Source organism: Aedes aegypti, chromosome 3, assembly GCF_002204515.2.
Source record: "Aedes aegypti strain LVP_AGWG chromosome 3, AaegL5.0 Primary Assembly, whole genome shotgun sequence".
NCBI classification, from domain to species: Eukaryota; Metazoa; Arthropoda; class Insecta; order Diptera; family Culicidae; genus Aedes; species Aedes aegypti.
Window position 1 is genome coordinate 264,272,871 of NC_035109.1, and position 17,147 is coordinate 264,290,017.

A 17,147-nucleotide genomic window follows, 5' to 3' on the forward strand; every position below is an offset into this window, starting at 1 on the left:
GCACTCGCCACCCGTATAGCCATGAGCCGGAAGGTACCTGCCAGCTTCATGATCCTAGCTACTTTCTCTGCCTTTTCGCAGGCTGTTGAAGTTTAGCCTGCAGCTTCAAAAGAACACAAAATTCCACTTACGTAGTATTACGCAAATAGAATTACTTAAATAGAAGTTACGTAAATGAAGGTTTCAGTTTAAGTTTTTTTCAAAGTCGTTTGAAAATGTAGCTTACTAAGTCGTGTGTGCTAATACGTGCGCCTTCAAATTTTCTGGGTTGTCTTTGGGCAACGTTGTTATCGTTAACCAGCGATAAACGTAATATAAATAGTGATCAAATTTACAAGTAAAATTCAGAATATTTAATCGAACATTACATTTTCTAGCTTACAAAGAACGGTAAGCCTCGCATTTGAGCAGTTGTTCGCTTGAAGAAAGGAGCCGATCACCAACAACACCGATGAATGAAATACATGACGTCATCTACCGGATTCATTCTTAATCATTCCTGCGCTGCAGCACGATCACTTCCCCCATGTCCACCGATTCACGCTGCGACGGTTTTGGAGTCATCATCGAGTTCCCTCTGGCTCGCGACTTCCCCTAATAACGATCGCACACCATTCGCGAAGCAGTCAGTCGTGAAGATCATCTTGAACCGATCGGTCAGAGGTTGGCCTGTTGGCTAATTGGTATATCTCGTTCCGGGTGTGCTTTGTGCTTAGTGTCCCAAAAAAGTGCCATCACTTGTTAGAAAAGTGTTACCAATAGACACTATCGATTTACGATGAATCCGAAGGTTTTCGCTTGTTTTGCCGGCGTTTTGTTGGCGCTAATCGCGGCGGTGAATGCCGATGTGTCGCACCTCGGTGAGTAATGATCGCGATTTTGTTATTTATTTCTCGTGGGATTCGCCGATCACCTATCGCGGGACATGTGTGCGGGGGTTTCCATCTCAATGATCCATTATGAGATTTGTTTTTGCTGGTGAAGGTCTGAAGGTCAGGGTGCGGTAGAGTTTAGCAATGTCGACTTGCATGTTTGTTTCTTGCTTGTTTTTTTTGGCGAACCATAAACGGTATTCTAACGGCATTTGTTGAAAAAGATTGTCTTCCGGAATTGGTACTTGAACTTTGAGAGTCGTCTAAAATAACAGAGTCGAATTTCGCTTAAAATTTTGGTTTGACATTGCGTATAGCTTCAATAAATTACGTCGAAATTAGCAACGTTCTGTATCCTAATCAGTTCTGTGATTGATTAAAGAGGAACGAATAGGATTAGAAACCGCTTCATGGAAAATTTGAAATGTAATAGTAACATTTTACATATTTGTTACATTTGGCTTGAATGCCCTCAATCCAATTTTTAAAAGTTAAATTTGTATCTAGCATGATACTTAATTCAGCTGATCAATTTATTGGAACCCCTCTCATCGTGACAACTTGTATACTTGAAGTTACAAATGGGGGAATATTATAAGTTGAGTTTTGAAAGCATTAGGAGAAATCTTTTATTTTTGCAAGCATGAAGAAAAAATACACAAACTGAGTGAGAGCACCCCAAGCAATCAAGTTCGGGTTTTCGCGTCAGCAGAGTGATTGTTTTGTGCATTGAGCATTGATTAACAAGTTAAAAATAACTTACGGCTGCTCAGTCAAGGGTGCATAACCAATTTGGTGAGCTCGTTTCATGCTTTTATAATAAATGTACAATATATTACGAAACAGTTTTATAATTTTATCATCACAACGATAGAAATGTTAAGGTATAGTGGGGGAAGTGTATCAGTGGGGTAAGTGGATCATTTGTCAATAATAAGCCTAAATACTTGGATATGTTGAATGTTTTCGCACCATTGCTTCGTTTTAGGTTATATTCTTACGCCCACTCTGATACTATTGCAAAACTGGTACTACACGTACACTAACACAAGCAAACTTGTTAGCTACAAAAAGTAATTAATTTGAAAATTGTTTTCCATCAATCAAAAATCCATTGTATCTCTGTCTAAAATCAAATTTTATTATTTTTTTCGACACATGGTGAGTATTTCAGTTCCAATTGAATGAATCACAATGAAAAATATGTCATTTTTATGAATAAATACAAATATATTGGACATGGTACACTTACCCCTACTTTTTAGTGGGGTGGGGTAAGTGGATCAAGAATAATTATCATTTATTGGCAGACTGCTTAGGAGAATTTTAATAAGCTTTAATACCCGCAAATGTTGTTTTCTTTTATTTTGTTACATTCCCAGTTTGAATTTGTTAAATTGACCATAGAAAATTTGAATTAATCCACCTAAAAGTTTTTTTAATTTTTCTGGTATAAAAAAAATATAAAAAGAATAATAATTTCAAAATTCACACGAAACTTTTCATGGTTTATCTAAGCTGAGTTGTAAAAGAGCAAAATATACTAATTTTCCAATAGAAAGCATAGTCTCGTACATGATTTGACCATATAAATTGTTCTAGACAGATGATACACATATATTCATAAATAAAACAGAAGGATTTCAGTTTGTTATTCAAAAGTAAATGTAACTAATATTTTTAAACCAAGAAAAATATCTTTAGGAATAATCCTACAATACTTCTGTATAAGTTATGCGTATAAATGGATGAATTTTCTCCAAATTTTTCTAGTTACAATGTTTTTTTTTGTTCTAATTAGTATGAACTAATATATACATACTTTTTATTATATTTTGATTAAATAAAGATACTTTTTAATTTTAAAGTAATAAAATGTATATTACTAGCACTAATAACAAGTGCGAGGGTAATATCATTCTTAATAAACATAATCATACTACATTTGTTTCGAGAACAGATTTTTTTTAATGGTGATCCACTTACCCCACCATGGTGCGGCAAGTGGATCATTTGGCGCAAATTTTTAAGTCTCATTCTCAATACATAACAATCAGAAAAATCGAAATAAATGACGATTTGAAGTACAATAGTCCCTTATTTGTTATCCACAGAAAAAACTTTGAGTTAAACTATTCACGTTAGCTGTACATAACAATGAAGTTAACTATTGATTTTTCTGTATCCACTTACCCCACGGTACCTTACTTGTATGAACATAACATTTTTTAATTCCTGAATTAGTATCTTTTCAAACATTACATTCATATTTTATATCTAGGTGTTCTATCTAACACTATCATCTTAATTTGGTTAAACAAAATTAAGTTTTTATTAAAATTTGGTTAACAACATATTACATTTCATTTGCCGTAGCTGTTCAGATTTTTTACAGGTGAGTTGATTTCACCTGCTTATAAGAGAAAAAAAACACGTTTTCAATATACTTAACCTAACTGAACCTAAATATATAACGTGGCAATAGAAGATTGTAACGATTTTTGCTTGAAGTTATTAATTATTTCATTTGATATTTGTTCTAATGTTTCAACATTGTAACTCATTGGTACTATACCAGGGAGGAAGCTTCAGAATCATTTTCTAAATTTGATTTTGAATTCTCTGCAGAGCTTTTTTCCTGGTATTACAACAGCTAGTCCATATTGGTATAGCATACATCATGGCTGGCCTGAAAATTTGTTTGAATATCAAAAGCTTGTTCTTAAGACATAGTTTTGATTTCCTATTAATAATTACATTTGGCTTGAATGCCCTCAATGTGATTTTTGAAAGTTAAATTATTATCTAGCATCCTAGATACTTAACTTCATCTGACCAATTTATTGGAACCCCTCTCATCGTGACAACATGTCTACTTGAAGGTTTCAAATAAAGAGCTTTTGGTTTATGTGGGAATATTATTAGTTGAGTTTTGGAAGCATCAGTAGAAATCTTCCATTTTTGCAAGTATGAAGAAAAAATATCCAAACTTTTATGCAATCGACTGCAGATGACACGCAGACTTCCTTCTTTGGCGGAGAGGCCTGTGTCATCCGCAAACAAGGATTTTTGACATCCCTGAGGTAACTCAGGTAAGTCAGATGTAAAAATATTGTATAATATTGGTCCCAAAATGCTGCCTTGGGGAACACCAGCTCTTACAGGAAGTCTTTCAGATCTGGAATTCTGATAATTAACCTGAAGTGTACGATTTGACAGATAACTTTGAATTATTTTAACAATGTATGTTGGAAAATTAAAGTTTTTTAATTTTATGATCAAGCCTTCATGCCAAACATTGTCGAATGCTCTTTCTATGTCTAGAAGAGCAAGACCAGTAGAATAGCCTTCATATTTGTTGGAACGGATCAAATTTGTTACACATAAAAGTTGATGAGTGGTCGAATGTCCATGGCGGAATCCGAATTGTTCATTGGCAAAAATTGAATTTTCGTTGATGTGGACCATCATTCTGTTCAAAATAACCTTTTCAAAAAGTTTACTGATGGAGGAAAGCAAACTGATTGGACGATAGCTAGAAGCTTCTTCAGGATTTTTGTCTGGTTTCAAAATTGGTACAACCTTAGCATTTTTCCATTTGTCAGGAAAATATGCTAATTGAAAACATTTGTTAAATATAACAACTAAGAATTATAAGCTACTCTCTGGAAGTTTTTTGATGAGCATGTAGAAAATTCCATCACCGCCAGGAGCCTTCATATTTTTGTTTTTTTTTTAATAAGATCTATTATTTCTTCCAAATCAGTCTCCCAGGAATTTTCGAAAACGTTCTCTTGATTGAGAATATTTTCGAAGTTCTGAGTAACTTAATTTTCAATTGGACTAGTAAGTCCTAAATTAAAATTGTGCGCGCTTTCAAACTGCATAGCAAGTTTTTGAGCTTTTTCGCAATTAGTTAGTAATAATTTGTTTTCCTCTTTCAATGCCGGTATTGGCTTCTGAGGTTTTTTCAAAATTTTAGATAATTTCCAAAAGAGCTTAGAGCCAGGGTCCAATTGAGAAATCTTATTTTCAAAATTTTTGTTTCTTAATCGTGCAAAACGTTTCTTGATTTCTTTCTGCAAATCCCGCCATATAATTTTCATAGCAGGATCGCGAGTGCGTTGAAATTGCCTTCTCCTCACGTTTTTGAGGCGGATCAAGAGTTTAAGATCATCGTCTTCTTCTTCTTCTTCTTCTTTCTGGCGTTACGTCCCCACTGGGACAGAGCCTGCTTCTCAGCTTAGTGTTCTTATGAGCACTTCCACAGTTATTAACTGAGAGCTTACTATGCCAATGACCATTTTTGCATGCGTATATCGTGTGGCAGGTACGAAGATACTCTATGCCCTGGGAAGTCGAGAAAATTTCCAACCCGAAAAGATCCTCGACCGGTGGGATTCGAACCCACGACCCTCAGCTTGGTCTTGCTGAATAACTGCGCGTTTACCGCTACGGCTATCTGGGATCATCGTCTATAATCACGGATTCAAATTTTACTTCACATTTTGGAATTGCAATGCTGTTGGCTTCAACAATGGAATTTGTTAAAGTTTCAAGAGCATTGTCAATATCAAGTTTTGTTTGTAAAGAAATGTTAACATCAAGATTAGAGTCAACATAAGTTTCATATGTATATCAGTAGGCTCGAAAATAATTGAACGTGGAGCTGATAGGATTGAGAATCGCTTCATGGGATATTTGAAATGTAACAGACATTAACATGATCAAACTCAAAATCAGCATGAGTAACTAATTGGCTACAAAGATTACTAGAGTCGGTTAAGACCAAGTCAATCGTAGATGGATTTGTAGAAGAGGAAAACATGTAGGGCTATCAGAGTATTGAATCGACAAATATCCTGAAGAGCACTCATCAAATAAAATTCTGCCGTTGGAATTACTTTGAGAATTATTCCATGACCGATGTTTGGCATTAAAGTCACCAATAACAAAACATTTTGACTTATTGCGAGTCAATTTTCGTAAGTTAGTTTGAAGCAAATTAACTTGCTACCCAGAGCATTGAAAAGGCAAATATGCAGCTATGAAAGTATATTTACCAAGCTGTGTTTCAACAGAAACACCTAAAGTTTCAAAAACTTTAGTTTCAAATGACGAAAACAGTTGATGTTTTATACGCCTATGAATGACGATTGCAACTCCCCCACAAGCCCCATCAAGTCGATCATTACGATAAACCAAAAAGTTAGGATCTTTTTTTTAGTTTGGATCCAGGTTTTGAATAAGTTTCAGTAATAACTGCTATATGCACGTTGTTAGCTGTCAGAAAATTAAACAGCTCGTCCTCTTTATCATTCAAAGAACGAGCATTCCAATTTAAAATATTTAAACTATTATTTATTGGATCCATTAGAAAAACGTAATCCAATAACAATTTTATTAGTAAATTTTACACCCACTTGGACTGCTTCAGTCATAAAGGTGGCTTTGAACATTGCATCAATCATTAGATTCAATTGTTCAGTTAGAAAATTAAAATCAGAGGCAGACATATCACTTGAAGTGGGTACATTCGATGATTTTCCGTTTCAATTTTCGGTAGACGAAGAGGCGGATGTTAGATGTTACCTGCGGCGGCAGGGTTTTTTTTTCATTTGATTTGAACCAAGTAGAATGGGTACATATAGTACGAATAGGGGTGAAGTTCAAATTATTTGCTACTATATCGGCAAAGGATTTACCGTGGGTAGATACATTCCAAATTAAAAGATTCGAACGACTGCCCGACGGATTAAAATTAGTTTGTGAATGAGCATGATTATGATCTTCCTGATGGGTTTGATTCCTAATCAAGCGATCGTTAACTGAAAAATGAGCATTGTTCGAAACTCTACAGAGAAAAAATCCGGAAACGACCGTTATCGTCTCGGACATTATCGTTCATCTGCCTGACACGAGCCTGGACGACTCGCCTACGCGAAGGGAGAGGGCAAAAATGTGAATTATGATTGCCCCCGGAATTCGCGCATATGAACTTATCGGTATATTCCTTCACTGGACAGACGTCCTTAGCGTGAGAAGAACCTCCGCAAATCATACATTTAGCATCCATGCGGCAGTTTTTTGTACCAAGGGGTCATTACCACCGACGGCACTGAGTTGGGTTCTGGTAAGTTCCTCCAGGTTTCTGGAAATGTTCCCATGTCACACGGACATCGAACATAAGGCTAATTCTTTCTAAAGCTTTAATATTATTTAGATCTTATTTTGTTAAAGTGAACTAAATAATATTCTTTAGAAAGCCCTTTCCGAACAATGCCAGATTGGGTTCATTTTTTCATAATGATTACTTGGACTGGGGAAAATACAAGTAAATCATTTATTCCATTTTGATCTCTTCATGTGACTTATAGTCACTTGAGGGACCTTTCAAGACGATTTTGAACAAACGTTCAGTTTTGTCGTCATAAGTAAAAAAATGTGCTTCCTCTCTTCAAGATGTTTGAGAAGAAGTTCGCGATCTTTAAAAGTTTCCGGGAAAACGTGACAGTCTTCTTTCTTTGCGATTTGGAAGGAGACCTTGATTCCCCTAATGGAATTCAAGATCTCCTGCCTAAATCCCCCAAATTCGGAACAACTGACCACGATAGGCGGCACTCTTTGCTTCCTCACTTGAATCAAAGAGCCTGGGCAAGAGACTGCTTCGATTTGGTGTTCGGAAAATTTGTCTAGAGCATCGAACTGATTGCTCACTTCGGTGCAATTATCAACATTATCCATTTCCATAACCTAAGAAAAGAGCACGCATTCCGGAGAAACGTCCTTTTTCCATTCTTGCCACGTTAAGTGACAGTTTTAAACCACTTTTTTGGAAGGAAGTTATGAATTCAGAGATTCAGCCTTTCTCTTGTTCGTAGTTGCAACCATATTCAGTGAATAAACGAAAGAAGAATTGACCTTCTAAGAGTTTTTTTTTCCCCAGGCGGTGTCCAAGCAGGATTACCACCGCTACTTTTCGCTACCGGGTCTAACAAAAAATCGAAGGCACAGGTCCTAACAAGGATCTAAAAGGGATCAATGGCTAACATACTAGCACTGTGGAGTACTGTTTTATTATAACGTCAGCAGAAATAATTTGTGAACTTATCACATGAGAGTTCAATGCGCTTCAGAAACAAAAGAACCAAGAATTCCCTCTGTAATGGCAAGCATTCCTAGAGAATCCTATAAAGGCTGGAACTACACCAAACGCTTTGCAAATACGAAACTTGTCTCTGTTGAATTTTAAGCTTCAATAAAGATGTCAATCAAGCTCAAACCCGTCACCTCAATCAAGTTGTCGCAATGAACTCAAGACAAAGCGATGAACACCGTACTCAAAGGAGACGCTTGACAATAGCTATAAAGTTCTTTACGGATATCCCCAGGTGACGTAGGGGAACTTACGTATTGTCGGCAGCCTAAGCAGCTGAACTTTTTAGAAGGCAATTTTACGCAACAATGGAGCACAACAATTAGCAGGAGACACCTGAACTACACTTGAGCACTCTTCGTTTATTGATTGTTATACTTAAAACACTATTTTGTTCTCTTAATCTTCTATTTTTCCTCACCAAAGTCACGAGGCACTTGTTCTTTTATCGGCAATGCAATTACTATTGTCGGCAACAAAAATGTTCACTTCGGCAATCCAAAACTGCGCAAAAACTAGTTTATGTATTGGTAACTTTTCGTATTTGTTGACAATTCCTGAAATTAAACGTCACTCATTATGTTCTGCTCGTTGAAAGGGCCAATGCAGAAAAATACAGACTACACTGAGAAAATAATTGCAGTTAGAAATAAAATAGCGGAGATTCAAATTGAATACACAACGCCACTAAATTTATGCAGACTAAGGCGCCGTCCACATATTACGTAACGCTTTTAGGGGGAGGGGGAGTAGGCTCAAACGTTGCGGCTCAAACACATTTTTTTTTTCATGCAAAGACCGTTGCGGAGGGGGAATGGTCGAAAATTGTATATTTTAACATTATGTCATAAATGGACACTGCCTAATATCATTTTCATTTATTTTATCGAATAAATTTTGTATTCAATCTCACTATGGCAGCATTTCGGCTTTAAAAATTGCCATGTCATGATAATAAACTTGCAGCAGGTGCGAATCCAACCTAGAAGTTGCAGCGTGACGTCATGGTTAATTGATTCATAATATTGTGCTCTGCAAGAAAAATCCACGAAACGCGATTATCGGATTACTTGAATTTCAAAGTTGCGTTTGAATGAGTTACATGCATGCTCCTATTTGCTACTCGCACATTGTAGCGCATGTGTCTATTTAGGGTGCGGCTTATTTTTCAAAAGTTCTCAAAACCAAAAACTCGTGTACTCTTCTGAATTCGAATCATATTAGTAGAGAAACCTCGAAGTTTGAGCCAAAAATATTAAAATTAAGAGGTGCAAGCGTCTTGGAGGTGAATTTTCAAGTTATAAAAAATGGCCTTCAGTGAAGTCACCATAACTTCGGTAATTTCAGCACCATTACCTTAAAAATTATTTTTTTTTTGAAAAGTTTGTAGAACATCAAATTTGTGTAAAATCAAAACTAGTTTCAATAAAAAGTAGTTTACTCCAATTTCTTTTCATTTTACTGAAAAAATATCTTTGTTTGACCATAATTTCAAGAATACTAAACCGTTACCAAATCTTTTTGCATAGTTTTGAAGCTTTTTTACTTGTGTTCAAACTTTGCATACACCGCATTTTACTGTTTTGACCAAGTTATTCAACATTTTAATTTTTATCAGTTAAACAATATTCTTAAAGCTAAAACTGGTTTTCCTTATTTGTTAAACCTTTGAAAAGGACTTGGCAACATTTTTTAAATAATTTTAAAACAAAGATATATTTGCACATGTTAAAAAAATACACTATTCAACTTGTAATTCAAACAAAATGCTTTAGAAACATAAGTTTTATATGAAACATGTAATATTCGGCAAAAAAACTTAAATAATCCAAAGAAATTCGATTTTTGCTTTAAAAAATCATGTTTTTGGGTAGTTTTTGTTACAAAACTAAGCAAGGTTCTTGGTTCGATTCCAGGTTGCCGCGAAAACTATTTTTGTTTTCAAATTTCGGTTCCATGACGTAAATTTATGAATTTCAATCCAATTTCTTGTGGCGAATTTTCATATGGGGTTCCTATGTCTATCGATTGTTCGTTTTCCTGAGTGTAGTTTGTTTGGCCCAATGTCACCTTCTCGAAGGGGTGAGTTTGAGCCAATTTTCAAATGATTCCTATTTAAAGGAAAATAATCAGATTTCAATTATTTGTTCAGCATTTGCAACGTATTCTCATATTTAACCGAACATATCAAGTCAAATTGAGAAAGTTATCTATATAAATAAAAATGGAGTGGTGTTTGTATGTCACGAAATGGCTCGAGAACGGGTCTTCGGATTGACGCAAGTTTTTCACTGTTGCCCTCCACAAGGGATGCGACGTGTTCGTGGGAGAAAAAAGTTTCGAAAAGTCTCCGGAATAATGGGGAAAACGGGAGAAGACTAAGGTATCATTTTGTATAGGGGATTTCTTGACATTTTCCACCAGCCTACTTTAGAGGTGAATGAACCGCGAGGTTTAAAACCTCTTTAATTAACTCAAAAAAAAAAAAAAAAAAACCAGCCTACTTGATGACAAGACGAAGTTTGCCGGGACCACTAGTTTAAAAATAAATGAGAACTTACGCATTTTTGGCCAAATCTCGTCCCCAACAATGTTTTCATTTTTTTTTAATGTCAAGAATTTGACCGTGAATTGAACTATTCACTGACAAGCTGAATGGCTCGATATGGTTTTGGTCTGTAAAGGTTGCTGCTCTTGACGCTCTATCACCAAGTTATTACCGAGAGAATGAATGGTATTACAGTTCAACCTCTTTTTACGACCGTTTTTTTTTACCGACGGTTCGTTTTACGACCACTTTTTAACGACCGAAATTCAGATTAACGACCGTTTTTATAAATGACCAATATCTTACAAAGAATTCAAAATAGAGGATCATGATGTTCAGCAAAATTGTTCAGTAGTTAAAGGGCTAGCACTACCATCACTGAATTGCGGAACTCTACCACTAGGTGATGCTAGTGAGCATGAAACATTTGTTTTGCGGTTATCTTAGGATCCTGGCCACTTAGAAATATGGCGCCTTCTGCAAAGTTATTCAGTAGCTCAAGGACTATCATTATAAAAGCTATGAGATTCAAAATTTTGCCACCAGGCGGCACAAGTGAGCATGAAACTTTTGTTTTGCGGATATATCAGGATCCTGACTACCTAGAAAGATGGCGTCTTCGATAAACTTGCTGAGAAGCTCAACTTTGCCCAAGACGCCATGTCTATGTAGTCAGGATCCCGCAAAACAAAAGTTTCATGCTCACTAGCGCCGCCAGGAGGCAAAATTTTGAATCGCATAGCTTTTAGAATGATAGCGCTTGAGCTTCTGAATAACTTTGCCGAAGGCGTCATCTTTCTAAGTGGCCAGGATCCTGAGACATCCGCAAAACAAAAAATATCGTGCTTACTAGCGCTGCCTGGTGGGAAAAACCTTATATCTTTTGACAAAAATAATGATAGCCCTTGGCAAAATTTTGAATCGCATAGCTTTTATAATGATAGCGCTTGAGCTTCTGAACAACTTCGCCGAAGGCGTTATTTTTCTAAGTGGTCAGGATCCTGAGATATCCGCAAAACAAAAATTCTACGCTCACTAGCGCCGCCTGGTGGCCAAATCTCGAATCTCTTGGACAGAATAATGATAGTCCTTGAGCTACTGAATAACTTTGCCGAAGGCGCCATTTTTATAAGTGGTCAGGATCCTGAGATATCCGCAAAACAAAAATTTTACGCTCACTACTGCCGCCTGGTGGCCAAATCTCGAATCTCTTGGCCAGAATAATGATAGTCCTTGAGCTCTTGAACAACTTTGTCGAAGACGCCATCTTTATAAGTGGTCAGGATCCTGAGATATCCGCAAAACAAAAATTCTACGCTCACTAGCGCCGCCTGGTGGCAACATTTTGAATCTCATAGCTTTAATAATGAAAGCGCTTGAGCTAATGAACAACTTTGCCAAAGACGCCATCTTTCTAAGTGGTCAGGATCCTGAGATATCAGCAAAACAAAAGTTGCATGCATACTTGTACTGCCGGTGACGCAATTTCACTTAAGCAGTGTTGCCAGCTACGACAAAATTTTGAACACTTCATGAAAAACTGGATTACAGTTGAAGAGTATTGCTATGTTGCATTCTATTTTTCTGTTCCGCTCAAGTTTTATGGTTTTGATCTTTTCGTTATTCTTCTTGAACAGTGCTGCCAGCCACATGAACATTTGTGATTCGGCCAACTGTATAGCACGCAACACTTCCTTCAACTTTGGTCAACATTCGGTACCATCATCTTTGAAATTTTTTGGTATTCGCTTATCACACCCCCATAAAATTGGCTCTTTTGATAACAATCGAGCAGTGTTGCAGATTTTTTTTACGACCCCCCGATAACGGTCGTAAAAAGAGGTTGGGGTGTATTAAAAAAAATCCGATTGCGATGTATCAGGATTTAATTTCTTTTTTTGTTTTTGAATATCACTCTCCGAATATGGTTCGATCAGCTAATTCGGATCAAAATCCAAACCTTGTCAGTAATTTTTAAGGTTCATATTCTTCTCAGTGTATGAGAAAATCAGAATAGACCCTTTTCAAATCTACTCACTTTTGATTTGACACAATTACATAATCCACTGATTGCCTGTAGAACAACAGGAGTGTTGCCAAAATAGCTAACCTATTAAAAGACGTATATTTTATATGTTTCTCAGTATTTTGAAGTTTATGCGCTACAATCTTCAAATAAGGAAGGCATTGAAAGACTCAATTATTACCCATGCATGCTTTGTTGCATCATTCCAATAAATTAATTAGTTGTGTTCGATCTTTTCTGTGAATTTAAATCGTGAATAATAATTACACCGCAATTGAATATGGTTTTCTGGCAACCAGGTGCAGTAATAAAAAGTGATTGCCGAGGAAAACAAAGTTCATTAATTTTTACTTGTGATTTGAAGCATAAAAATTAAGTATTTTCGAGTGCTTTATAGACCAATCAAAAGTTTAATTGTGCATAAGTGATCGCTGCGTAGATTTTGTGAAAAAATTGGCATTGGAGCGGAGAATTGGACCTTTCGAAGTGGTGAGTTTTTCCTAAGCTGTTCTTGTGTTGTTCTGTTCGGCAGCTCACGAATGACGATGATTTCGTAAGCATTTATTTCATTTAATAATAAAACCCATGTTACATAACATTTTCGTCAAGAATGTGATTTATATGGAAGATTATAGTTCAAGGAACATGTTGAGTACATTGAAGGTAACCCTTGTTCCGTAGATAAATTCTAACAAGGACGATAAGTTAGTGTTGCCGAAAATACCCTCAGGGTGCCGAAGCCATCATTTACCTACTTATTAAGATTTATTATACGATCGTGTATGATCGCTCCCGACTATCAGAACCTGCTCTGAAGGAAAACGAAGCTGTCCATAAATTTTGAATATGGCCTGAATTTTAATCAGTTTCGTGCGAGGAGAGACAAAAAGGGAACGCCAAAATCAGGTCACACAGGATTGCCAAATCCGGTTTGCAGACTAAACGAGATTCGGCGAGTGGCTCGAATGCGAAATTCTAGATTATTTCTACCAAATCTAGTGGAAAGCGATTAAGATGGGGTACCATAATACGGGGTAACTTTGATAGTTTTTTTTTTTTGAAAAAATCTAAATATATCTGCATTCTGTTTAAGATTTTTATTTTATATTAAAAAAAGAACTCCGGTACATTAATTACCGATTGCAGTGCAGTCGAAGAATTGCATAACGATTGTTTTGGTATGTACCTATACAATTTCATATAACCGAAATTCGATTTTCGGTTTTGGGATAACTGTGATAATGGGTATGTAAACACTTAGAAATCCACAATCAGTCTTTTTTTTAGCATAATTGCAAATGGAACTGGATATAAGAATGTTAATAGAAACCGTGGACAAGATTTTACGCATTATAGCCCAGATATGATGGATAAAAATATCTACAAAAGTGCTCAAGTTGAAAAGACCGTCTTCAGCCATAGACTGCACAGACTGAACATTACTAACATTAGACAACGGACACACTGAACGACCAGTGGACCAGTGAAGAATTTTTCGTTTGACGAAAAGTTTTCTCCGACTGAGCGGGAATCAAACCCATACGCCATAGCACAATACGCCTAAACGACTGACGTCGCTAACCGCACGCCTACTTAGCCCACATGATAATCATAAGTACATAAGCATTGGTATAAAATTATATGTTTGAATAGATATCAGTTGATTCTAATGTTTCGATCTTGAATTAATCATAAACAATTGTTTTTGGACTGCATTGCTAATTGGACCCCCATAGGGTGATGTGCTAGCATCCATCGTATTAAGCATTGATCAGTGAGAACTGTAATTTTCCCAGTATTACAGTGAAAGATGCTGATACAAGCCGATGCCAAACAATTCTTTCTCAAAACGGCTTCAGCATTGTACAATAACATTTTGATAAATCTTGATCTCTTTTTGGAAATAATGCAAAGAAAATGCATCTTACCGTATTCTCAATCCGTCGTATCGTTTTCAACTCCGTCGCAATCAGTTTCCAGATTCGACTCACAACTTAAGGCTCACTGTGATGTATTGAGTGGTTAAAACACAACATATCAACGCTATAATAAAATGTTTTACTAGAATATATAGATCTACGGGCATCTCCCTCCATTCCTTCAGCATGGTGGAATATACTAATTTCCTTTAAAATTAATTGTTCGTCATCAAAATTCAGCCCAAACATATGAACACAATTTCTTTTGACCGTACAATTATGGCATTTGCTCACAGTACAGCGAAAACAACACAATCAAAGGAACCGTATTTTTACGTCGAGCGTCGCGCACACATTGATGCGCACAAGCTTTTTTTTCTCAGTACAGTGAATCCACAATTAAGAATCACCCACAATTTATGAATCAGCTGCCTTTAAAGGACAAAATAACAGTAAAAAATAGCACAAAACATCACGGAAACATTTTCGCTTATAATTTATTTTGAGTAAAATTGTTTACGTGATGTTTTGTGTTGATTTTTGTTGTTATTTTGTCATTTAAAGTCAGCTGATTCATAAATTGTGGACGATTCTTAATTGTGGATCCACTGTACGACGGATTGAACTTTGTTTACATTCTCAATTATACGCGGCGGTTGAGGAAATTTCGTAAAATGTGGTGATTTATTGAAGTTTTACGGCGTGTGATTGGAATGAAATCCTTCAGTGAAGAAGTACGAAGGTTTTCCATAGTGAAAATAAGTGCCCGGCGAAGTAAGTCACCCACGGGGGCGGGAAGAAACTTGTGTTGGAAAGTGGTGTGGCTCAGTCGATCGTTAAGCATTTCTCTCAAATTCGTGTTCGTCCATGCGATTTCGGTGAAAAAGTGCAACAGCTTTCACAAAATTGCACTTGGAAAATGAATCTATGTTGCAGGTAAGTTGGAATATCCGCCGTAGTGGAACATTTAATGTTTGATACGACGAATAGTAGCGCTTACGACTATGTAGAACGAAACCCTAAGTACGAAATCGTGAATAGATGTGCGGGATTACACATCAGATCGGTCTAGTGTCTTCGTCGTACTTATTCGTCATTTCATGCTGAATAAGTGCGGTGAGGACATCAAATCAGTTCGACGTAATCTGGCACTTTTATTCGCAATTCCGCACTTCTAATCGCACTTGTTAGGTGCGCAATGCGTTATATATATTTTTTTTCCCAACATCGTGAATAGATTCTGCAGTTAGTTTTCCATGAGCATTAAGTGCTAGTTTCATTAGATGGAGTTCAAAACATCTGCTTTTACTACATCTGTTGAGAATAGTCATCGTTGGCGCAATAAACCAATTATTGAGAGCAGCCTTCGTGATAGCAGCTTTAATGATGTTATTCATTAATTATTAAACTAATTTATAACTTAAGATTATACATACAATTTGGTGTTTCTTTGGGGCTTCCAAGATACGGGCTCCCAACATTTCGAGTACACATTTCACTACCGATATCTCTATTACTCAGTGTTGCCAGTTTCACTCAAAATTCCACCACAACAACATCGGTCATTATGCGGTTTAAGTTTTACATGCTTGAGGTCCAACAAAAACTAATTTAGATAACAAATGTACAGGTTCGTCGGTACATTGGAAATATATCCAGAAAGCTTCTGTGGATTTCGAATATAATGTGAAGATGTTTTAACTATTTATTGGATATCTTACGGCATCCAAATGATCAGCAATATCAGTACTTGAAGACTTACAGGACAACAAAGATTCTCAACATATCTACACTTATACCGATTTTCCGATTACCAGGAGCACAACATCGTCTGCAAAGTCAACGACCTGATTTGCAGCACCTCATCGTGCATCACGTTCCATCATTGGCGTAGCTAGGATTTTTTTCTTTGATTTCGGCCTAGGGGGGCCTAGAAAATATTTGTTTTACAAAAGTAATGTCGGTCGCAATAATCACGATTTTTACAAATTTCATAGGTTTAACAGATTTGTATTGATTTTAATTATTCGTTATTCTGTCTCATTTCGCGGCACATCAGTAATATTCGTTAATTTAAATTTTCGTTACGAAAAACATCATTATTTTTGTAATCCAGTCAAAAACCCTTGAAAAGTTCAAGCAAAACTATGGACCAATGCACGAGTTCACTAGTTTGACGTTTGAGCGGTGCTGTATTCACTCGTTGCCATGGGCACATAAATAACACGGCACCGCTCAAACGTCAAATAATCAACTCGTGCATTGGTCCATTACGAGGAATGTCCAGAAATGTCTTCGAGATCATCAAGCAAGGATTTATTCCACGGATTCTTCAGAGAGATCGCTAACAGCTATTCCAACTTTGTTTTTGAAATTCTGCTTAAAGTTTCTCCATAGGATTGTTTGAAAAAATCGCAGCAAAAATTATCCAAACTACCTGCAAAAAAAAAAAAAAAAGAACTGAATGACTCTTCCAGGTGTCAGGTGTTATTGTAAGGATTACTCTTAATATCCCAAAAGAATTTCATGAGCAATTGAAAATAATTCAATTATGAAAATGTTATTCATGGTTTCTCTGCGCAGCTCTTCGCAGATCAATTTGTATTTTTTTCACAGATAATTATTT

General features: G+C 36.3%; 1 protein-coding gene across 1 annotated transcript in view; it reads left to right on the plus strand.

Annotated features, from left to right (window-relative positions):
- Nucleotides 1-596: 596 nt before the first annotated feature.
- The window catches only part of LOC5573760 (lysozyme), a 29,485-nt gene continuing 12,934 nt past the window's right edge, over nt 597-17,147 (plus strand). The window contains exon 1 of the mRNA XM_021851079.1: nt 597-860. Within this exon, the coding sequence (XP_021706771.1) occupies nt 779-860 (82 nt within the window). The 5' untranslated portion in view covers nt 597-778. The remainder of the gene's footprint in view (nt 861-17,147) is intronic.